The sequence below is a fragment of the Rana temporaria genome, chromosome 3 (genome assembly GCF_905171775.1).
Source record: "Rana temporaria chromosome 3, aRanTem1.1, whole genome shotgun sequence".
NCBI lineage: Eukaryota > Metazoa > Chordata > Amphibia > Anura > Ranidae > Rana > Rana temporaria.
Window position 1 is genome coordinate 132007442 of NC_053491.1, and position 25192 is coordinate 132032633.

General features: G+C 39.0%; 1 protein-coding gene across 1 annotated transcript in view; it reads left to right on the forward strand.

Moving 5' to 3' along the window:
• SEMA3A (semaphorin 3A) overlaps positions 1 to 25192 on the forward strand; it is a 294077-nt gene that overhangs the window by 60257 nt on the left and 208628 nt on the right. The window contains exon 2 of the mRNA XM_040343438.1: positions 20521 to 20678. Within this exon, the coding sequence (XP_040199372.1) occupies positions 20521 to 20678 (158 nt within the window). The remainder of the gene's footprint in view (positions 1 to 20520; positions 20679 to 25192) is intronic.

The following is a 25192-nucleotide window of genomic DNA, read 5'->3' on the forward strand; positions in this document are numbered from 1 at the left end:
TAGTGAAAAAAATATGATGCTTACATGTAGGAGAGGAATGCCAGGATTGGCCCGGTATGGAAGTGGTTAAATATAGGCATCACACTGACCTTTACAAAATCATGTCATCTCTGATCACTGTCAATAAAATATGAATTGAGAGTGGTCAGAGCCGATTTGATATATAAATAATTTGCTGAGCAGCTACCCTACACCACCAATAGCCTGTCTGTAGAGCTTACGCCAAAAAGTATATCACATATACCTTAAGATTAATTTGTATGCAAAAAATGTTCTCACCATCAGGATTTGACACCTATATGTAGAAAGTTAATCACATAGATATTATAGCCAAGCCCTCTATCACACTCTCCTTGTGGAATGCCAGCCGATGCACAAAATCCTCCTCTTCGGGAGACATCTCCCTTCTTGATAATTCAGCCTTCACCACATAAAGCAATTTCTCAAAAAGACACAAAAGGGCCATCTTATGCGTAAAATAAAGCTTATTGCCTGCAAATTAGTACTCCCATGAAATAATTTGTGATACTGTATGTAATGGCACCTACAAATTCACTCCATCACCTGATCTTACTGCAATCGCTTAAGCCATACGACTCACTGGACGACTTTGCTGAAACTCTTCCCAGTAGTATGCTGATGTCACAGATCAATGCCGCTTGATGTGTTGCATCCCAGTGAGACTTCCTCAGAAGCTTTTTTGCACAAGTGTGGTGATCATAAGGTGATATTGAATAAAGAGCATATTGGATGAGTACTTATAATTTCTTTTATTTTTGTGGACACTTAAATTAACTTTTAAAGCCCTGTACACACGATCGGTTTGTCTGATGAAAACAGAACGATGGACTGTTTTCATCAGACAAACCGATCATGTGTGGGCCCCATCGTTTTTTTTTCCATTGGTGAAAAAAAATATACCCTGTTTTAAAATGTTCTTATGGATAATAAACCCATAGAAAAAAAACGATCGTCTGTGTGGAACTCCATCGGAGAAAAATCCACGCATGCTCAGAATCAAGTCGGAAGCATTGAACTTCATTTTTCTCAGCACGTCGTAGTGTTTTACGTCACCGCGTTGGACACAGTCGGATTTTTGACTGATGGTGTGTAGGCAAGACTGATGAAAGTCGGCTTCATCGGATGTCCGACGAAAAAACCCATCGGATTAGATTCCATCATATATCCGATCGTGTGTACAGGGCATAAGTGTTAATAATCACATAATACTGGAGCACAGATGTGTGTGACACTTTTAGGTAGAGTACTATTTTATTTTTTTGGGTTTTTTTTCACTAAATTTGGCATCTTGAATGTATTAGTATTTTTTTATTTCTTTTGGTGCATATATATTCACATTGTGATTTCATCACTATAAGAAGTAGATCACTATTTTTTTGTCATATACTGTAAATCAGAGCCGAGGTGATGCCTTTTCCCATCAAGTCCTCTCACTTTTAATTGATAGAAGACACCATATAACCACATTTACCTTGAGATGGGCTTTAATTTCCTTTGGAAATGAAAGGATTCCACACAAATACTTTTGTGAATTTAACTTTTTGATGTGAAAACTCTCAGGAGATAAAATAACAAACGTATGAAAAAAAATTCAAGTGGCTTTATGAATTGTTGCTAATAGGAAAGCCATCTGCTTCAGCTACCTGATATGTAAATACAGACGTAATGTTATTATGACTGTTAATTTTTCAAAACATGTTTTAGCTGTACAACACAATTCTCAGACTTAAAGCTGCATTATATTATTTCATCATTTGAGATTTCTTAGCATAACTACTGTATCTACAAGGAAAAAACAAGATAAGCTAGATTTGATTTCATATTAAAAGCTGTGACATTAGTCATCACAGCAGGCAAATTACATTATATATTTTCCAAGCAATTTTGCTCTTTTGTGAAGAATGAAAAAACCCATAATTTGTTTCAATTAACAAATTCTAGGCATGAAACACTTGGCATCTCCTCAATTACAAAACAGACTTTTGGCCATATTGTAAAAATTAGTGGAATTCCTACTGTTGGAAACCATTAATTGGCATTTTAATAAATGAACATCAAACACTACATGCCAGGAGGCCCTATAAAATGGCATAGCGGCTGAGTCTAAAGAACAGGGAAATCATTTATGTTTGCAGTAATTTATATTAGTCTAGTCAGGGAAATAAAATTGTTGTATTACTGGCCTTAGCCCAAATGTTACAAAACAAAATATATGTAAAGACATCATCCTAAAGTAATCTTTCAAAGCAAACACTGGCATTTGTGATTTACTGAAATAAAAACAAAGCACAAAATGTGTTTTTAATGCAATATTAATCATACATTATTATATTATTATTAATATACAGTATTTATATAGCGCCAACAGTTTGTGCAGCACTTTACAACATAAGCGCAGACAGTACAGCTACAATACAATTCAATACAAGAGGAATCAGAGGGGCCTGTTCGTTAGAGATTACAATCTAAAAGGGAGGGTCAAAGGATACAAAAGGCAATAACTGTGGGGGGGTGAGCTAATGGAGAAAGTGAAAGTACAGTTGTTAGGTGGAGGCCGGATAGGCTTCTCTGAAGAGAAGGGTTTTCAGGGATCACCTAAAAATGGATGGAGTATGAGATAGTCAGGCATATTGAGGTTCGATAGAATGCGAGAAGCTCGGGAGAAGTCTTGGAGGCAAGCATGGGAGGAGGTGACGAGGGAGCTAGACAGCACGAGGTCTTGGGAGGAATGAAGAGAAAGATTTGGTTTGTATTTTGCAACTAGGTTAGTTATGTAGCTGAGGCATAGTTGTGGATGGCTTTGTAAGTTATTGTTAGTATTTTGAATTGAAGCAGAAGCCAGTGGATGGATTAGCGGAGAAGAGTAGCAGACACTGAATGATTAGTGCATTGGATGAGTCTGGAAGCATCATTTATGATTAACTAAAGGGGAGATAGCCTATGTAAAGGTAATCCAGCAAGGAGGAAGTTTCAGTAGTCGAGGTGAGACATAACAAGAAAATTAATTACATGATTTATCTCTAAATTTCTGCCTTATGCTATAGTTTTTTAATACTAAAAATGGATTCCACTGTAATGGAATTCCCCCATATGTTTAACCACCCCGTGTTTTATAAATAGTCCCACAATTCTACAATTCACACTGTGAACTATATAGAATTATAATATTTCCTGATTCACAGGAAACAGGCTTGCCAATTCAAATGAACCTTAATTTAATAATATGTCTAATAGCATTGTCAATCTCCCTGCTTATTCAGAACAACCATTTCAAGGGATGCCAAACTCAAACACTCCCACATGTCACTTCAAAAAACCTCTACTTGGTGTTTTCAGTGATACTAGAAACAGCAAATGGGGGGAGGGATGGCAGTAGAAAGTAGAAGGTTTGAAGTGTTGCTTTCTTAAAGCGTGTGTAAAAAAAATGCAGTCCCATACAGAGCCATATAATAATAATAATAATGCATCTATAACACATGCACATTTCATCTTGTTTTATCCCTTTATCCACTTCCCAACCACCACACGCCGATATGATATAGGTTGGCAGAATGGCACGGGTAGGCAAATGGGCGTACCTTTGAATTTTCGCCCAGCAATACAAGTGGGTCATGGCTAGGGATGAGCCGAACACCCCGCCCCCCCCCCAGTAGGGATGAGCTTTATGTTCACGTTGAATATGAGTTTGACCCAAATATTGGCTATTCGCCCGTTCGGCGAACAGCGAACAATTTGAGATGTTTGCAGCAAATTCGAAAAGCAGCGGAACACCCTTTAAAAGTCTATGGGAGAGAATGATAGAATGTTAATTTTAAAGGTTAATATGCAAGTTATTGTTTGGTGACCCGGGTCCTGCCTCAGGGGACATGTATTAATGCAAAAAAAAGTCACTGTCATGTCACTTGCAGCTCAGCCCCCTTACAGTTAGAATTACTCCCTAGGACACACTTAACTCCGTCATCACCCCCTAGTGTTTAACCCCTTCCCTGCCAGTGTCATTTACACAGTAATCAATGCATTTTTATAGCACTGATCGCTGTATAAATGACAATGGTCCCAAAAATGTGTCAAAAGTGTCCGATGTGTCCACCATAATATAGCAGTCATGATAAAAATTGCAGATCGCCACCATTACTAGAAAAATGTATAATAATAAAAATGCCATAAAACTACCCCCTATTTTGTAGACTCTATAAAGTTTGTGCAAACCAATCAATATACGCTTATTGCATTTTTTTTACCAAAAATATGTAGAATACATATCGGCCTAAACTGAGGAATTTTTTTTTTTTAAATTGGGGATATTTATTATAGCAAAAATTAAAAGATATTGTTTTTTTTTTCTAAATTGTCTCTCTTCTTTTGTTTATAGCGCAAAAAATAAAAACCACAGAGGTGATCAAATACCACCAAAATAAATCTATATTTGTGGGAAAAAAAGGGCATCAATTTTGTTTGGGTACCATGTTGCATGACCGGGCAATTTTCAGCTAAACGACGCAGTGCGGAATTGCAAATAATGGCCCGGTCATTGGGCAGCCAATTCTTCTGGGGCTGAAGTGGTTCAAGACCCTGCAAGTACACAAACATACCTGTTGATCTACCAAAAATGCACTCAGCTACTAACTCCTACTGTGGCTAGAAACACACAGCAATTTTGGGGACTAAGTGTTGTCAGCCTTGTTGAGTAGTTTTGCCACACAACCACTGTTACTCTTGGATGTCTGACACAGGACAGCTCTGAATTTTTGAAAAGATCAAGAGGTTTTTTGCACTTATGAAACTGATATAAAAATATATAATATAAGTATTTTAATGGTATATTAATCATGTCAATACTGTGCACCCCTTCCTGTTCAGTGATTAAATACCACCAAAAGAAAACTTTATTTGTGGGGAAAATGATCCCTAAAAACCCTTCTCTTCAGAGAAGCATTTCTGGACTCCACCTAACAACTGTACTTTCACTTTCTCCTTTAGCTCACCCCCCACAGTTATTACCTTTTGTATCCCTTGACCCTCCCTTTTAGATTGTAATCTCTAATGAGCAGGCCCCTCTGATTCCTACTGTATTAAAGTGTATTGTATTTGTACTGTCTACACTCAAGTTGTAAAGCACTACTTAAACTGTTGGCACTATATAAATCCTGTATAATAATTTAGTGTGAAGTGGTGCATCTGTAGGATGTACTACAGCATAAGTGACATTTAGAAAGAAACAAAAATACTATTTGCTACTAAATTAAATTTCTCTTTTGGATTGTTCTATTGTTGTTAAAAAAAAACCAGCATGGAGACACTTCAAAATAAAGCAAATGACATCAGGAGCTGGGCACTGTCCTTTGGACCATGTATGAATGCCAACAATTTTAAAATACTGTTTGGTGGGGAGCAGCTTTTTTTAAGAGAAGCTACAGTCTGTAGAAAAAACAAAAAAGTATATAAAGACACATACCTGTCCAGGGATTCCACGATGTTGGCAACCCGAGCCGACTTGTCAATCAGTTTCGGGTGCAGGTCCTGGCTGTGTAAGTTAGGCCTTGTACACACGATAGGATCGCCAGAGGAGAACGGTCTGAAGGACCGTTTTCATCGGTCCAAACCGATCGTGTGTAGGCCCCATAGGTTATTTAACCTTCAGTCAAAAAAATTAGAACTTGCTTTAAAATTTAACCGATGGACGTCAAAACCGATGGTTAGTATGCAAAAGCATCGGTTAAAAACCTGTGCATGCTCAGAATCAAGTCGACGCATGCTTGGAAGCATTGAACTTTGTTTTTTCAGCACGTTGTTGTGTTTTACGTCACCGCATTCTGACACGATCGTTTTTTTAAATGATGGTGTGTACGCACGACGGACCATCAGTCAGCTTCATCGGTTAACCTAAGACAACGGTCCTTCAGACCGTTGTCCTCTGGCTATCCTATCGTGTGTACAAGGCCTAAGGCCTTCACAGCCTGTTTCCTACTGCACATGCTCAAGTCATGCTGCACTTTCTGAATGGTACCACCATTTTGTGGGACCTGTGTGTGTCTCAGAAGGCAGTGGGCGTAAGGACTGGAGGAAGGGTCAGAAATGTCATAGATCGCCGATCGGCGATCTGACCCGGAAGTGGGAGCAGGTACTTGTCATGACCAGGTACCCGCTCCCCCACCCAAAAAAGTGCCAAATGTGACAGTGGATGGGGGGGAGGGTGTGAAACATGGAGCTTACCCTTAGAACTTGCTTTAAAATTTAACCGATGGACGTCAAAACCGATGGTTAGTATGCAAAAGCATCGGTTAAAAACCTGTGCATGCTCAGAATCAAGTCGACGCATGCTTGGAAGCATTGAACTTTGTTTTTTCAGCACGTTGTTGTGTTTTACGTCACCGCATTCTGACACGATCGTTTTTTTAAATGATGGTGTGTACGCACGACGGACCATCAGTCAGCTTCATCGGTTAACCTAAGACAACGGTCCTTCAGACCGTTGTCCTCTGGCTATCCTATCGTGTGTACAAGGCCTAAGGCCTTCACAGCCTGTTTCCTACTGCACATGCTCAAGTCATGCTGCACTTTCTGAATGGTACCACCATTTTGTGGGACCTGTGTGTGTCTCAGAAGGCAGTGGGCGTAAGGACTGGAGGAAGGGTCAGAAATGTCATAGATCGCCGATCGCCGATCTGACCCGGAAGTGGGAGCAGGTACTTGTCATGACCAGGTACCCGCTCCCCCACCCAAAAAAGTGCCAAATGTGACAGTGGATGGGGGGGAGGGTGTGAAACATGGAGCTTACCCTTTTTTGGGTGGAGCTCTGCTCTAATATGGCTTAAAATAAACCATTAACAATGCACTATTCCTTTAAAAAACATGTTAGGTGGGACCTTCTAGTGAAGTTGTGCACACATAAAAAACAAAAAAGGCATAGCATTCCCCCTAAAAATACATACCAGGTCATCGTCAGGAGAATTATGCTGACAAATGCCAAGTAGCATTCCTTGGCATGAGTGCATGTAGACAGAAACCGTTGCAGAAAATCGTCAGCACTGTGATACCCCAAAGAATGAAAAAAGAACCATAAATGTTAAAAAAGCTTTAGCAAACAATGTCCTCCAATCAAAATGTATGTCTACCATAAGCAGTAATGTTTGCAATAATCTTTGTGAATTGACTTTTATCATAATGGTCATTAAAATAACATAGAAAGTGTGATAATAGCACATGAAGTGATAAAACACCACTACTTACACAATCAGCTATGTAAATTGTATTATGCTAATGTAGTGTGCTCAGGATACAAGTGGCACTGTTTTCCTCTACCACAAGTTTCTGGTATGGTCTCATTGATGTAGCAGCAACGTATTGAGGGTGCCACCAACTAAAACATGAGTCAGATGGTATATTTAAAGAATAAAATATAATCCAAAAGCTAGTTCCAGATGAGTGTTGTGGTTAAAATAAACATGCAAATGTTCCCAGAGGGTGGAGTAAATCATATTTATCTCAAACTTCACGAGGGGAAGGGTGTTGGTGTCTGTGTGATAGATTTCTGTCTTAAAGTAAGACGTCAGAAGGTCTCTGCTTTGCGTCCTCTTGAAAGGAAGCTGGAATGACGCCCTAAAAAGAAGCAGTATTGTAATTAATGTTGTGCTACAGAGATGAAAAAGAAAGGAAGGACAGAAAATGAAAGCCTACCCTCACTGTTTGATATATTGTCTCCCTTCTCTTTATCAGCATGCAGCTTAATTGCTAGAAGTTAAAACAGAGACATACTTGTGTACTGTACTTTATTGTTCTTTTCCTTGGGAAATTTATGATGTGCTGATAGCATAGGAAATAATTCAACATGCCTTACTACATACTTGCCTGGCCACCCTTGGGGTTCTTTCTATATGTAATCCATGTAATGCTACATTACTCATATTTATTCGATATGGGTCCATGTGGTTTACTTGTAAACCTTATCCAAGCAATTTATACAGAATTTGTCTTTTTTAAAAGTTATCTTATAAATAATAAAGATCTGCTTTTACTTTTAACAGTTCTAGCTCTGCATTCTGCAAGTGATAGGTACTTTTCATTTGGGCTGCAAACCAATGTCTCACGCAAAATATTCATTTTGTGAGCAGTAAAAAACATTGAAAAAGGCAGCGTTATAACAAAAAAGGAGCAAAAATTACAAAATTGAATAACAAAAAAAGTTTGAATATTCAGTATGTGCTTAATTCCGCATGTATGTCACTAGCACACTACTAGCCTTCACTAATGATTGAAGAGCAGCTCACCAAATATAACTGACCTATAAACAAACTGCAAATCAAAGCAGGCAGAAATCTCTCATCCACGCTATCAACACTCTCCAAATCATCTTATAGTGAATAGCCAGAGAGATTTTGTAACTCCATGTAGAAATTTCAACCCATTTAATCACTAGGAATTACTTTGATGAAGTTGTTCTTACAGCTAAATACAGTACATTGGGCAAAAATTGATGGGGGTCACCACAATGATACTGAAAATAGTACATTTTGCCTGGAGTTCAGAGCTACTTATGATGACATAATGTCTGGCCATTTTCACCTACTTTCATGCTTTGTCAATGGTACTGTGCTGCATTATCCACATGAGAGTGTCCATTTTTTTTAATACATTTTTAAACATAATTTTACAATTGGAACCACTTTTATGCTGTTTTCCCTTTAACTGATAATTATATGAGGGGCGTTCTCTGGCAATCCACTTTAAGGCCTCATGTGCACTGCAGCTTAAAGATGCTCAGTACAGCTTCTTTTTTTTTTTACTGAGCTAAAATACAGCCCATTAAACAAGCGCTGTGTATTCTGCAGTGAAAAAAAAATAATAGAAAAATTTGCGCTAATTTTTGCCTAATCGAGCATGTTCGCTAGCAAATTCTCACAGGTTTTCCATTAACATTGTCAATGCGAGAACAAGCTTACGCTCATGTGTGGAAATGTGCATGCATTTGCGTGAAAATTGCGCAAACGGATATGTGTGAAAGTGCATAAGTACATAAAAAAAGGCCTAAGAAGATTTAGAGGTTGTTATGTGGATACTACTTTAGTCCATGTTTTTACCTGCCATTTGTGTGGAGGTCAATTATATTTGGTGAGCTGCATTTCAATTGTGGGTAGAGGCTCATGGTATACTAGTGCTGTGATTGTGGATCGAAATGCAAATTCACTGGTTGGAACTGTTTGATCATCTGTTTTAGTATGGGCATATTTATAGTGTGTGTATATATATATATATATATAATTATTTTGTAATTTTTTTTCTAGATAACAACTTTTTTTATATAGTACATATCATCTTAGCCTGGTGTTGATCACCAATTTTGAGCATGAAAGCCTTTCTATCCATTTGAATGTGTAAGTACAGTCAAAATCAAACACAACATACACTACATGATGCAGTCTGTCACTACAATGTTAAAGGATCACTAAAGAGAATTTTTTTATTTAAATAACAAACATGTTATACTTACCGCCACTGTGCAGCTCGTTTTGCACAGAGTGGCCCCAAACCTGGTCTTCTGGGGTCCCTCGGCGGCTGTCTCGGCTTCTCCCTGCAAGAACTCAACACCTTCATGCGAGCAAGCTCGCATGGTGTGGAGTTCCTGCGTGCGCGCTCCCGTGATTCAGCTGGCGGCTATTGTCGCTCACTGTATCACTGGATCCCGCCCCCGGCGTGACACGTCATTGAACATGATTGACAGCAGTGCAAGTCTATGGCTGCGCTGCTTTCAATCCATCCACTCTAGCCAATCAACAGTGAGGCTCAGCGGCAAAGAGGATGTCGTGCGCGAGTGTGGGACTTTTGAGGGCTCAGGTAAGTAAAACGGGGGCTCCGGGGGGGGGGGGGCGGTATTGTCGGATGTTTTTTCACCTTAATGCATAGGATGCATTAAGGTGAAAAGACATGAACCTTTAGTGTCCCTTTAACACAGCATCTTTGTGATTTCTCCTTGTACCAAAGTTTTATTACTTATTGATCCTTCCAGTAGATTCATATTTTTCCAATTCCTTTTAGGCCGAGTACTCACGAGCAGACATGTCCGATGAAACCGGTCCGCGGACCGTTTTCATCGGACATGTCTGCCCGGGGACTGCCCGGGGACTTCTGTCCGATGGCTGTACACACCATCGAACAGAGGTCCGCGCGTAAACAATACGCGGGGCGTGTCCGCGGTGTCGCCGCAACAATGACGCGGCGACGTGGGCGGCCTGCCTTTAAAATGCTTCCACACATGCGTCGAAGTCATTCGACGCATGCGAGGGATGGCGGGCGGCAGGACATGTAGGTAGGTCTGTACAGACGACCGTACATGTCCGGGCGGACAGGTTTCCAGCGGACTGTTTTAAAGCAAGTCCAGGAAACAGTTGTCCGCTGGAAACCTGTCCGATCCGCCCGAAAATGGTCCGCTCGGGCCTACACACGGCCAAACATGTCTGCTGAAACTGGTCCGCGGACCAGTTTCAGCAGACATGTTTGGTCGTGAGTACGGGGCCTTAAAGTGATTGTAAACGATCACCTTGTAAAACAACCCATTCCGTGTATCTATACACAACCGATTGTGTATAGATTTAAAATAAAAACAGTTATAAATATATATATTTTATTTTTTTATAAGTGATCACAATCCCTTTGTTCTCAGCTGCATAAGAGCTAGGGGGAGGAGAAGCACCAGTTAACTGATCTTCCCAGTGAATGGCTGTGCAGGACAAGTCAGGACAAGTCTAATCAGGACAAGTCTAATCCTTAGAGGAGAGCACACTGAGTTCCCAGCACAACTAGGGAATTGACCATGATGAGCTCTCCTGCCCCCGCCCCCCCAAAAGAAGATAATAGGATACTTTTTCTTACAAGTACATGGTACAGCAGGCACATATCAGGAATTTGAAATGCTGGGGTAACAAACACAGGGTGACACAGAACAGCAGCATTGTCACCCTGTGAAAATAATGGTCTTGGGTGGACTTGGGTGAAGATTTAAAGAGTAACTCCACTTGTGTTGAGAACAAACTCATCTGGGTGATTTATATACATTGCACGGATTTAAAAAAACTTTTTTTGTAAATTCCTACATTTTTTTTTTGTTTGTCTGTGCCCATGTGCATGTGAATAGGAGTGACTTCATAGTAATCAGTCAGCTGCTGCACTTGCAGGGTGCTAATAATGAAAATGGCAGGGTCTTAATCCTTTTAGATATGATTTCCCTTTGGGAGTATCTCACAAAAATGGTAATTTTTGTTGCAAAAGATGCCCAAAATATGACTTGTCTCTTCATGGAGACTTCTGGGAAAATCAGTAAGCCAATCACACAAGCTAGAAATTACAAATCTGGGGGGTTCCGAACACCCCTTGTGTACAGAACACGTTCAGGTTGCTATATTACATTGCATTTTACAGAAAATTACAGTGCTGCAGACTGAAAAGGAAATGTAATTTTTAATAACATTAAATTACAATATGACTTGTGTAGCAATAGTAAATTATATACCCTTTACAGAGCTTTTTTCCTCAGAAAATAGGTGCAGGAACTCAACCACAACCTGTTCAGATATCACAAACAGTAGAAGGGTCTTAAAGGGGTATTAAATACCAGAATTGCATTACATACATAGTGCAGAGTTCAGGGGGTTACAAAGCTGTCACTTGTAAACACAGAAACCAGACTTCTGTGTTTACAAGTGATTGTGGAGAGCAGGCACCAAAGGGTCTGAGCCAAAGGTGGTGGAACTGAGTTCCCCCAAGTTCCCCCTGAAAAAAAGCCCTGACCCTTTATAGTATGTATTTTTTGTATTCAATATTTTTTGTATTTTCTATTTTCCCATTAACGTGGAGTTATCCTTTAATGTACGTTTATTACAAGCCTGTTCAATTAAAGACATAAGCTGATGCTATCATAATGTAAATGTTACTATGCCCTCTTTTTCCTTAAAGCCTGCCTCCAGAAGTTTGAAAAACAATCTACCCTTGCAGTGCACCCCCTTCCTTCCCTTCCCCTTCACTGTAAAGGATGCTTGTCAGCTTTAGGGGATGAGGATGTTCCTGCAGGCGTTGGTCCTCTACTTCACTTCCCCTTGCCATCCTTACATACAATGCAGAGCTATTGGTCCTGTTTTGTACTTGATGATGTCATCATGTAGTCATGGCCTGGAATGTCTTATAGAAGATGTTTCGGGTAACCAGTCCAGGGAGCCTGCTGAAACAAAGAGTATGGTAAGAATTAGACCAAGTCAAACATAAAAACAGTGCAGTGCAACTATCACAATAACATTAAAGATTAAATGCACTTATGTAAGTATAACTCTAAAAAATGGTACAGTGATAATAGCACCAATTAATCGTGACAGACACCACAGTGTGATAAGTGATTCACAACTCTTCTATATTCATCTTGTGTCATGTGAACCCACACCTCTAGGTGAAAAACCTGCTCACCTCCAGATTAGACCCCACCACAGGGTAAAAAAATCACGTATAACAATCTCAATCAGCATGGTTATCGGCTCCTCCTCCTCCTCCTAGTCCTGATTGCACAATGTTTTTTCTCCTTACACCATGCTCAGTCTGTGATATCAGACGATCACTTACACTTGCCTCAAAGCAAACAGGAAGCACATTTGGGATGCCTTTTCAAAATAGATACTTTTACTCCTACCCATCAGAAACCCATGACTATGGTGGAAATGTATGAGCCTTATGGCCAATATGTGCAAGCAGCACCGGTGCCCGTAGAAGTGCCAGACATTCAGGCCAAAAGCAGACGAGGACAGCTGAGAGACTCCGGGTAGAAGAGGTGGCAAAGGAGCAGTTCATACACTCATTAGGCAGCTGTGTGATGTGGAGCCTAAGGAGCCACTATTTTTCGCATTCACCACAACCTGCCTCTCTCTACCCCGCCTGTCAGCCTAGCGTGTGTGCCTGAATGGCATTTTGTTGTTTATTGATTCATTTTTTGCTTTAGACATTTGTCCTGGAAAGTTACGCTAATTTCACTTTTGAGTTTAAGTATTCGACCTTAATTCTCATCACCTAGAGTTAATGAACATCTAACCCTTGCAGTGCAGGGGCTCCACTGCATACGTATTTTTTTTTTTAGTCATTGCTGGAGTTTTGTTATAAACACTTGTGCATAGTTTGCCTTATTGTAAGACAAGTGTGTCACTTATTGTTATGCAAAAAATGTAATTCCATATTTTGCCCATCATTTAATAACAAGCATTCTTGTAAGCATGTTAATTTGCACTGCTGGCTCATTCCTTACATTTTTTTTTTCTTTTTTTTACGAAGGCTATACCTTTTTTCGTTTTCCTGTTGTCAGGGGCTTTGCTAGAAACAGATTCTGTTCTCATTAAGAGTTGTTTTACTCTTTTGTTGTGTCTTTGTGTTTAATCAGACTTTTTAGAACTGGTTTTCAATAATATGTTATTGTTTCTTGCTATGTTTCTAATTCATAATACCTTCTGCCTTTGGTGTTTGCCTTTTAGGAAGCTGACAGCTAATAGAAAACAAATGTCCACTCCAAAAACTTTTCCCCATGGAAAATTATGAAGACCTCATATAAAAGCGGTTTATGACTCTTAGGGGCACAATGAAATATTGTTGACCCCAGCTCGTTTTGCTAAGCTTTAAAGTAGTTAACGGCATGTAACAATTTTATAACTCAATTTCTTTTCATTTAAATTAAGCACCCGACAAAATCAGGTAGCTTTAGAATATTTAATGCATACTTCCACAGAAAATTGGATACATTAAAACCGTTCTTTTGACATTGTGAAATCATGTTTTATATGACCAATTGTATATTCACAATGTGGTTGTACTAATATATTGCTAGAAAAGATAAAAATACAGCTACTTTATATAACATTGAGACTTAAGGAGAAGTTTGGGGTATATAAAAATGCTCATACTCGCATCTATGACACTGATACTGCAGCTGTCCCAGGTCATCTCTAAGAACTGGGCAATTACTTGGCCACTGATCACTCACTTCTTGGTCTGTCGGTCACTGCTCTCCTCTCTGCTCCTCCAATACTCACTGGAGTGCTGGGTTGGGGGGGGTGGCAGGAGCAGCTGGCTTTGGCTCTCAGCTGCTTGCTGAGAGCAGGAGCCAGCTGTCAATCAGGCAGCTGGGTAGGTCCTAGCAATATTTCTGGGAACTTTCCAGAGTGGGCAATAGCCACTATAAGCTGACTCTGGGTCTCAAGAGAGCAGAAGTAAGTGCACTCCTATGACCCAGAAGATAACTATGGACAACAAAATGGCCATACTTCTCCTTCAATAGGAGGGTAGAAGTGAGCTTGCTATTTGTTTTATTGGTATGTTTATTTATTTAGGTACATTTGATAGTTGTTTTAGTTGTCTTTGTGTACTTTTAAGGCAAATTACTTATTACATATTTAACTGACTGTGCAATGCAGATTCAACAGTCGAACCCCTGTTACCTTAAATTGACCAAATGAAAATAGAAATATGGAAGCTGCCATTGCAGAAGCTATAAATGGGTCAGATGTCACTTGAAGTCTGACAGATGCTGACCTGTCATACACTGTCACCCACCTTCTGTGCATGCAATGTAAAATGTAGTTGACAGACATCAACTGGGTTTCTTCAATTGGCAAGTAAAAAAGGGAGACATTGATATCCTTCAGGGGAATTTTTTTACATTTATAATGACTGAATGTTTATATTCCTTGATAAGCCCAGTTTTGATTGGTTCTTTTTTTGAAAGCGAACATTTTAGCCTCAGGCCCCGTACACACGGCCGAGGAACTCGACGTGCCAAACACATCGAGTTCCTCGGCGTGTTCAGTCCTGGAGCCGCCGAGGAGCTCGGCGGGCCGAGTTCTCCCATAGAACAACGAGGAAATGGAGAACATGTTCTCTATTTCCTCGCCGAGGTCCTCGTCGGCTTCCTCGGCCGAAAGTGTACACACGGCCGGGTTTCTCGGCAGAATTCAGCTCTGAACCGAGTTTCTGGCTGAATTCTGCCGAGAAACTCGGTCGTGTGTACGGGGCCTCATACACACATATTATATATGATCCGATGGATTTTTTCATCGGATATCCGATGAAGCTGAATTTCATCAGTCTTGCGCATGCGTGGATTTTTGACCGATGGAGTTCCATACAGACGATCTGATTTTTCTATCGTTTTTTCATCCATAGGAAAAATGTAAAACATGTTCTATTTTTTTTTTTTACCGATGGAAATCAAACCGATGGGGCCCACACACGATTGGTCTGACCGATGAAAACAGTCCATCGGTCTGTTTTCATCGGACAAACCGATCGTGTGTACAGGGCTTTTGAGTTTAGGTCTTAAAATGTCATGGCTAACACAATAGATATAAAATGCTAATTAGCACATAACTTTAATATGTAAGACAACAAAGCCTCACAGATCTTAAAAAGCTACTGATTCAGAAAATACATAGCACATCAGTAACACAATTTATACTTACTTTAATAAAATAATTGAAAATTGCTTCCAAATACTAATGGTAATGTATGAATAGTGGAGCAATATGACTGTGGCTATTTCTCTTAGCAACAAATCATTCCTTGTTTAAATGTGTTTATACAGGAAACAATGATCAAATCAGATTTTTTGCTTTGAGCAACACTTCTACTTTAAGACTAAAAATATTTATTATACATTTTATTATGCAGTCCTGTTGTATTGTTACAAGGTGTTCATAACTTTAAAATTATGTAAGCTAGAAAAAAAATCGACTTTCTTACACAGTGCTAGCTATGTCTTTTTCCAGTAGTAGTAGTAACAGTAGCAGCAACAGTAGTGTTTCTAAGCTTGATCTTTTTTTCTTTTTAATTAGTGGCATACACATAATCTTTCATATTGTATTCATAAGTTTTATCAGGTTTCATAGAAGCCAGCATGTCTTTTTGCAATACCAGTATACCAGGACAGACTACCCTGCATGCCATCGATAATCATGATAGTATCCCTTGGAGTAGGAACTGTAGAGTCCTGACTTTCAATATTTACAGCTAAATTATCATACATTCAGGTAGAAGCAAAGCCCTATATCGCAGCAAGACAAAAACATGGTGGCAAAACAAAAATTTCATACAAGATTTTGTCAGTGTACATATTGGCTTGGGTATTGAAACATCTTCCTGAATTTACAGTAGTTGACATAGTACGCATAATTTAACATTTATATCAGGTGATGTTAAGTGCAAACTGACAAATCACATTTCACTTCAGAAAAAAAAAATATATATATGAATACTGTATAGTAAATATGTGCTCCCATAGAACATATATCCTCCCATACAATTGAACTAATGCCTCGTACAAACGATCGGAATTTCCGATGGAAAAAGTCCGACAAACTTTTTCCATCGGAAATTCCTTCGGAGTTTACATAGAGAACATGTTCTGTTTCCTCCGATGAAATTCCGTCGGAATTACGATGTGAATTTGGTCGGACAAAGGTCCGATCGTATGTACAGTGCATTAGGGGAATACTTCTAACCAACTTAAAAAATAAATGTGCTGTAAGTCTAATTTAAAAAACACATTTTGTAGTTTTTACCTTTTAAATACAGAGACCACACCATCTTGTTAATTTCCCTTTTTTATCAATCTTGGATTTATATTTGCTAGACAATCGTAGTGTTCCTTCACACTTGGTTACATGTTGATGAGTTGCTAGTCAGTACTCATGAACTGTTTCCAATACTAACATACATCTAAATATCCTCTAGGTATTTTTATAGTGGGATTTTCTTTTCTTTTAACATAGAGAGCATAATTAACATAGAGCATGTTCAAGCTTTGCAATATTGGAGTGTAGATCTTGTTCCCTGTAGAGCTTACAGTACATTGATGAAAGTAAAACATATGTGATGACAAGGCAGAAACACTTTGTGACATGTGCAGATAAGGTGGCATGAAACTCAAGGTCACAAAAAGGGTCAGCTTGCAAGACAATATTAGAACAAAGATCTTTTCAAGTCATGCCGTATGTCTTATGTCTCCAGATATATTCCATTCATCTACACAATCAAGAATGTGCAATAATGTATGTTTTCTTAACATTTATTTGCAATACTGATGTACCATAAAATTAAAAAAATGTCGCATAATTACTTCCATCTTGTATTCTTACAGAATACTGCGTAATTGGGGAATGCATTCCAGCTTCTTGCTGCAGCATAAAACAAATCTGTTATTATAAATTACCCAATATTAAATCAAGGAAATTGACTGTATCCTGTTCCTAACCATTGTAGTCCTTATGACTGTAAAAGGTTTGGCAGGAATGTGTGAAGCATTTTATTGTCCTTCAAGACCACTAAGCCTGCACAAATACAGTGCCTGCTTTTGATATGGAAATAAGTTACTTGAGATTTAAATTAACAAAAAAAGGACTTTCTTAAGGTGACATTTATTTGTGAATTTGCAGATAAATCATTGATGTGTGAACAAAAGATAATGCATAATAGTTTAGTGGATTGCTAGTAGAAATTTGGTCCTAACTCTAGTTTTATTTTAAAGAGGACCTTAAATAAAAATGTATTCTGAGAAAATGTAAAATATACTTACTTTACACCCCCGCCTCCTGCCTGCTGTGCCTAAGTGATTCTAAAATTGCAGCTTTCCTTCACCTGTGCCTACAGGAAGCAGCCAGAAGGCTTGGTGTATGGAGAGAATATTTTACATTTTCTCCTAATGTTCGATATTTTCTTTGTATTTAACTCAGAATTTCTACATGGTGACTGTGGTCAAAAGAAAAGGGGATCTGGCATTAGCTCTGCTTTAAGACTTCTATTGCTTCTCTATAGCAACCCTAATTATAATCGATGGTCATTTTTCTTTCACTTTCTGGATTTTGGAAGTTTCTAATATTTATATTGAAAGATCTTCTCATTGAGGCATCCAGGATATTCTGCTTTTGTATTTTTTATTTTTATGGAAACCATGGAAAGGATGTAGGTTTTTTCGGAAATGACATTGGTATAGATATTATTAGTTTTCTGCAGAAGTATTTTTTTTAAGAAATACGGTATTACGAATGTTTGTTGCTTTTACAGTGTGTCAGAATTCTGAAAATGTAGTTCATACAAATTTTAGCAACCAAGTAACACTTTTAAATTCTTTACAGTTCACAAGTAATTTTAGTTTTTTTGTAAAGTGTTAACATAAAACACAAACATATTATACCTCATGCTTATGCATTTTTATGTGAGGTTTTACTATTACTACATTTTCAAAAATGGAACCAAAATATTTAATTAAATGTATTGATATAATCTACACTATTGACGACAACAACAGTAGGTCATGGTCAATAATGCAACTGGTCTGTGAAATCAAAGTAATATGGCTTTCTTCATCTTGTAATTAAGGTTAAAAGTTCAGTTCCCCTATAAGGCTATGACATCTAAACATTTAGGACATGGTCAAAGTGAGCATATGACCCTTGTGGCTTATAGAAACATCTACCAAACCTCCTTTGTGGCAACTGGTCAGCATGTGTAGGTCAGAGTTTGCATTATACTTGTTTAGAAAGCTTTATTTAGGGTGAGGTTAGGGCCTTTAATGCTTGACCAGTTGCTTTTTTTACCTTTGAAAGGATCCTAGCACACTTCTTTCATTGCTCAAAATGTATTTATTTATTTATACTGTGATGCAATTAAACCTGGTACTAAGTGAAGTTTATTTACAGTAGTTGGGGAATATTGTCAAAATGTATCTTACTTGTTTCAGTTTTCAATGAGATAAACTCTAGGCAAAAAGCTAAATGCAGAGGTGAAATCTATATAAGGCAGCTATATTATACACTTATATGTTCTTCAGATATCTTTGAAAACAGTGATTGTCTTTAAAGTGGAACAATACTCACCTTGGATCCAGCGATGCAGAGCCCCTAAACTCCCTACCTGGCCACTGACATCTTCGGCTTCCAGGTCTCAGTTGTCATTGACGGGGCGATGATGATGTCACTCTGTGTGGGAGCTCAGTTAGATTCAGCATTGCCAAATTTGTACAGTGAGCTGCGCGACTCACTGTTCAAGGGCGGACAGGCAGTTAAGTAACTTTAATGCAGAAGAGAGACAAAGCTTTAAAATGCCTGTCTGTCCACCCATTTTAAAATTCAGGACTAAAGTTCCACTTTAAGGTACATTTGAAAATAAAGCCTTAACATGCTCATAAAGCCTAGCCATTGTTTACCCTAATGCATTCTCTGCATTAGGGTAAAAAGAGTCCCAGTGTTTGTATCAGCGCTGCGTAAATTGACGGCGCTATATAAGGACCTGAAATAAATAAAATTAATCCCCCCTCGCCCTTTTTATAAATACCTGAATCCTAGCTCGATCCAGCACTGGGGCAGTGGCTCCCTCTGATCACAGAGACAGTCAATAGATGCCCACATTCCAGCTTGGGGTCAAGCATACATGCCTTCCCCAAAGCAAGTTGTTTGCTATGGGGCAGATGGAGAAGAAGAGGCATGGAAAACACCAGTGGGGGACCCCAGAAGAGGAGGTTTGGGGCCACATTGTGCTAAATCATTGCACAGAGCATGTAAAGTATAACATGTTTCTTATTTAATTAAAACATCTTTTTATTTTGAGCTTTGAATAGCGTACGGAAGGTTTTTTTCCATTACTTCCTGTCCTGGAGACTGAATAAGAAATGAGAGAACTTTTTTCCAAAATGAGGGGAATTCATTCTAAAGCCCTTTACACACGACCAGGATTCCTGGCGGTAAAAAGTCCGCCTCGAATCCTAGGGGGAAAACCGAGAACCTGGTTGGTAACTTTCCCCCTGTACACACCAGAGGTTTTCCCGTTGGGAAAACTGCAGTGAGAGCTTTGGCCGGGAATCCCGGCAATGTGTATGGTCCACCGCAGGGAAAAAGCAAGTTCTCATTTTTCCTGACAGGATTCCCGGCAGTTTTCCTGTCGGGAAAACTGCCATGAAGCATGCACACGGCCAGTTTTCCTGGCCAAAAGCTGTCATGGAAGTTTTCCCGATGGGAAAACTGGTCGTGTGTACGAGGCATTAGACAGCCAAAACAAGTGTCCCCATTAAAAGATTTTCTTTCACCTTTGTGATTCTGGTAACATACTTAGTATAACATTTTGGGTTTCCTACCACTATCAGTCTTGGTGTTTATGGTCACAAAGACAAATAAAGTGCGTGAATCTATTCAGAGGGTACACAGATGACAGGGAAGCTAACCTTTCCACATTCTGGGAAAAAAATGTTTGGCTATTGTGAATTTTAAGGAAGTTATTAAGTGTTTTTTATCAACTGCAGTAGCGTTGTAGTTCAAGTATATACTTCAATTATGAGGATTGACACCAGATATGCAGCTAACAGAAAAAAAAGTTTCAGTTCCCTGTTTTTTGCGCTTACACCAAAACATTTTTTGTAGTACCATACAACTTTAGAGTGAATGTACTTTATTTTGTTATACAGTTTATTTTAACCAGTTTGTTTATATTTTTCAGAAATGGTGGACTCCAACAGTCTAATAACATTCAATGGCTTGGCCAACAGCTCAAACTACAACACATTTGTATTAGATGAAGAGCGGGGAAGACTATATGTTGGAGCTAAAGATCATATATTTTCTTTCAATGTGGCAAACATCAAAGAATTTCAAAAGGTATTTATTCCAAATTCTGCCTGTTTGTTATGCAGTGCATTCTCAAAATATTTAGAAACCTTTCTTCTGATGTGTTATAATTATGATCATGATAAATATGCATCTTTTTGTATTTCATGGAGTCAATCACAGCATGTTATGTGTTTGTGTTTCGTACCTCTATATAGATAAGCCATTTTAATCTGAAGAGCATTGTAGGAAATTGAATTAAAAACATATATATAGTGCATTGTTAGAGTTTTGATTTGAATCAGTGATGATAAAGTTAACTGAATGTACATTGCATACATTTACAGTGGTTTGTATAAATGTTTGTTTATCTAATGTATGTATTTGATAAGGCCTTTTTAGGAGCAGCCATCCAACACTTTGATGTGTTATCTAGAATGTTTTATACTTACATTTTTGTTTTCTCTGTGCACAAAGTATACATTTGTTTATTTAACCCTTTCCATTTTCACACCTGTTTACCTATTATAGACCTAAGTACATTTTTCATTTCAGCAAAGGGCCTAATGTCATTACGTATGATACTGAAGTAAAACACTTATTTTTTTTATTTTTTTTTGGGGGGGGCACAAGAGGTAAGATATGCTGATGGCAAAATCAACATTTAACAAAAAAAATTATATGTTGCATATAGATAGAAAGACATAACAAAAAAAAAAAAAATTGGCCAGTTTTTGTTTTAATTGTGATATGTGTATATGAGTTGTACAAGTTATGAGGGTGCAAAGCGTAAGAATCCATTACAAATTGAATAAAGGCATTTGTAGGCTTTGTTCATGCAGAATTTGTTGTCTGCAATAGAGAGCATACTGATAGCTGTCCATGTGATTTAGCTGGGTAGAGCAGGCAAATTGTGGGAGGGAGCCCTGGATATACGCGATATGCCAAAAGTACTAATTTACATATTTTTTTCTGTCTACTTCATTCGCTAAAGTCCACAACTTGTTAACCACTTGCCAACCAGTTGCCGTCATTCTACAGCGGCGGTTCAGCAAGATCCCGCGAACTGGCGTAGCTGTACGTTGGTCCCTTTAAGTGGGATAGCAGGCACACGTGCGCCCCCTGCATTGAGGGGGTGCCGATGCTTGTGACCGGCAGTCACGATGTTCTGTTCTGTGAAGGGAGAGAGATTGTGAGTTCCTAAAAGCTAGAAACCACGATCTGTCATTTCCTCTAGGTCAGTCCCCTCCTCCCATGGTTAGAAACACACCTAGGGAACACAATTAACCCCTTGATCGCCCCCTAATTTTAACCCCTTTCCTGCCAGTGGAATTTTTACAGTAATAAGTGCATTTTTCTAGCACCGATTGCTGTATAAATGCCAAATGTCCCAAAAATTTGTCAAAAGTGTCCAATGTGTCTGTCATAATGTCGCAGTTCAGATAAAAATCGCAGATCACCACCATTACTAGTAAAAAAATAATAATAAAAATGCTATAAATCTATCCCCTATTTTGTAGACGCTATAACTTTTGCGCAAACCAATCAATATACGCTTATGTAGAAGAATACATATTGGCCTAAACTGAGAAGAAAAAATGCTTTTTTTTAAAAAAAAAATTGCAGAGATGATCAAATACCACCAAAATAAAGCTCTATTTGTGGGAAAAAAAGGACGTCAATTTTCTTTGGGCACACGACCGCGCAATTGCCAGTTAGAGACGCATTGCCGAATCGCAAAAAATAGCCTGGTTATAGAGCAGCCAATTCTTCCAGGCTGAAGTGGTTAATAATGAAATAATGGGTACTGTGAAATAGTATATAGCAATGATTCCTAGCTCAGAAATCAGCTCATTAGAATGAGAAGTAATTCTCTTACATTTTGGTTGCTGTACTTTGTTGCTTACACTTAAAGCGGAGCTTCACCCAAAAGGGCAAGTTCCACTTTGAGGCCTCCTCCCCTGTTTCTCATTTACAAATTACACCTTTTGGGTGGGAGAGCGGGTATCTGGTTTTAAAAGGTACCCGCTCTCACTTCCCCTTGGATAGCCTAGGCAATCCGAGTAGAAGTTCTCCTCCCTCTCTGCAGTCTTCTGGACACATCAGCGATCCCATTCACAATGCACAGCATGCGCAGTGGACAGCCTGCTGTGAAGCCGCAAGCTGTCACAGCTGGGTGCCCACAGTAAAGATGCCACTGCCAAGGACAAAATATCAGTGGAACAAAAGGCTCAGGTGAGCACAGTGCTGGACCCTGGGACAGGTAAGTATTCAGTTTTCGTAGCTGCTGACTTTTAATTTTTTAAAATAAGACTGGAGTTCATCGTTAAGTAATATCACTTAAGTGTACAGTAGAATTTAAAACACATGTACATGTGTTTATAGTAATAACTAGAAGTAAACAAACAGCAATATCTGCATAGAACATAAAGTCACCCCACGACCTTTCCTAAACTAGACCACTAATCCTGAGCCCAGGCCTATAGGTCGATACTATACCATTTGTGATGGATCTTCTAGTTCAGCATAGGCTGTGATCGATATTGCATTCATTCAGAGGCCACCCATGTAGTAATGAACTTACCTGTGAGTCCTTTCTCCTTCTCAAAGGCTAGTTAAAGTGGTTGTAAAGCCTCAAGGTTTTTCACTTTAATGCATCATATGCATTAAGGTGAAAAACTTTCTCTGCTGAAGTTCCCACCAGACCCCCCCCCCCTTTTTCTTACCTGAGCCCTATACGATAAATCGATGTGCATGAGCGCAGCTGCTTCAGCCACTGTCCCTCTCCTCATTGGACAGATTGATAGTAGAAGGAGCCATTGGCTCCCACTGCTGTCAAACAAACACAGGAGAGGTGGATGGGGCTGAGTCCCACTGTCTGTATCAATGGATGCGGGCTGTTAGGGAAAGTGGCTTTCTGTGGGGGCACCCGATGAAGAGGAGGGGCTTGAAGCACCAGTGGGACACCCATAAGACGAGGATCAGGGCTGCTCTTTGCAAAATGATCACACAGAGGAGGTAAGTATAGGCATGTTTGTTATTTTATTAATCTGCTAGTATGTCAGTGCAATGGTAAGATGCCTGCTCATTACAGGTTTATTGTTCAAGTATATCTAAAGCTAATATGTGTGTCTCTCTAGACACAGTAGTTTGTTTTGGCTTCAGATATGCTTTAAATGTTAATACAAGGCATTCCTCTATATACCATGTGTGATAGAATTACAGCCATATGGTATAAAAAAATCTAGTTTGGAGTCATTTAGCATTAAAAATTATTCGGAAGGAATGTTATGACGACCATGAATGAATAATAATCTAGTCAAAACACCATCTTTCACATTATTATCAATTCAAGTTTCATATTCCAGAGGTCTGGCTAAGAGGTCTATGTCATATGGTCTGTAATCTACCTTCAGCTCTAACAGTCTTTAAGTGTGACATGTCAAATAAGGTGCATAGCTTACAGACAGCAGCATATGGAGCCAGCTGACAGAACAGAAACTGTGCTGTGTTTTGCACAGTAGGTAGACCACATATTCACTTCTTCAAATTGCAAATAAAATGTAGTTTATAAACCTTACACATTTTCATAAACATAAAATGTCATTTTCATTTTTTCAGGATCAAATGTACAAAAATTTAAAAAAAGATACGGAAAATAATATTTATAGAAGTACACTTTAATCAGTTGCTAATTTTCATGATGCATTCAACACAATTTAGTGTATGTGCTGTATTTACTTGCAATAACTAGTATATTGTGGTGATTTTTTTAATGTTTAGAAGCCTACATATTTTTTTCTTTCTTGCTTTTATTATTTAGGAAGAAAATACCTCCTATAGAAAATCTGTCTCTACTTAAAAGAAGTTTTAGTGCAAGATAATGATGGATATTTACCCTTTTCGATGCACATTCTGCAGATTTCTGCAGTCTTTAATCACTGCATTTGCTTTTTCATTGAACACACTAAAGTTTGTGTTGAATTCTTGGTCTCCCACTATGTGCTGTGGCTCTTTCTGCTGCATATGTCGGCCCGGATTCAGAAAGAAGTTACGACGGCGTATCTCCAGATACGCCGTCGTAACTCCGAATGCGGCCCGTCGCAACTAGGCGCCTGATTCATAGAATCAGATACGCCTCACAGTTGCCTAGATATGAGCGGTGTAAGTCTCTTACGCCGTCGTATCTTAGTTGCATATTTACGCTGGCCGCTAGGTGGCGCTTCTGTAGATTTACGCGTCGAATAGGGTAATGAGCTAGATACAACGAATCAGAAATGTAGGTGCATAGTTACCCCTGCTCTATGAGGCGTAGCCAATGTTAGGTATGGACGTCGGGCCAGCGCCAAATTTTGCATTGTTTACGTAAGTCGTACGCGAATAGGGCTGTGCGTAATTTACGTTCACGTCTAAAGCAATCACTATTTGCAGCGTAATTTGGAGCATGCGCACTGGGATACTTTCACAGACGGCGCATGCGCCGTTCGTTAGTAATGTCAATTACGTTGGGTCACGACTATTTAGCATACAACACGCCCTCTACCAGCCTATTTTGAATTACGCAG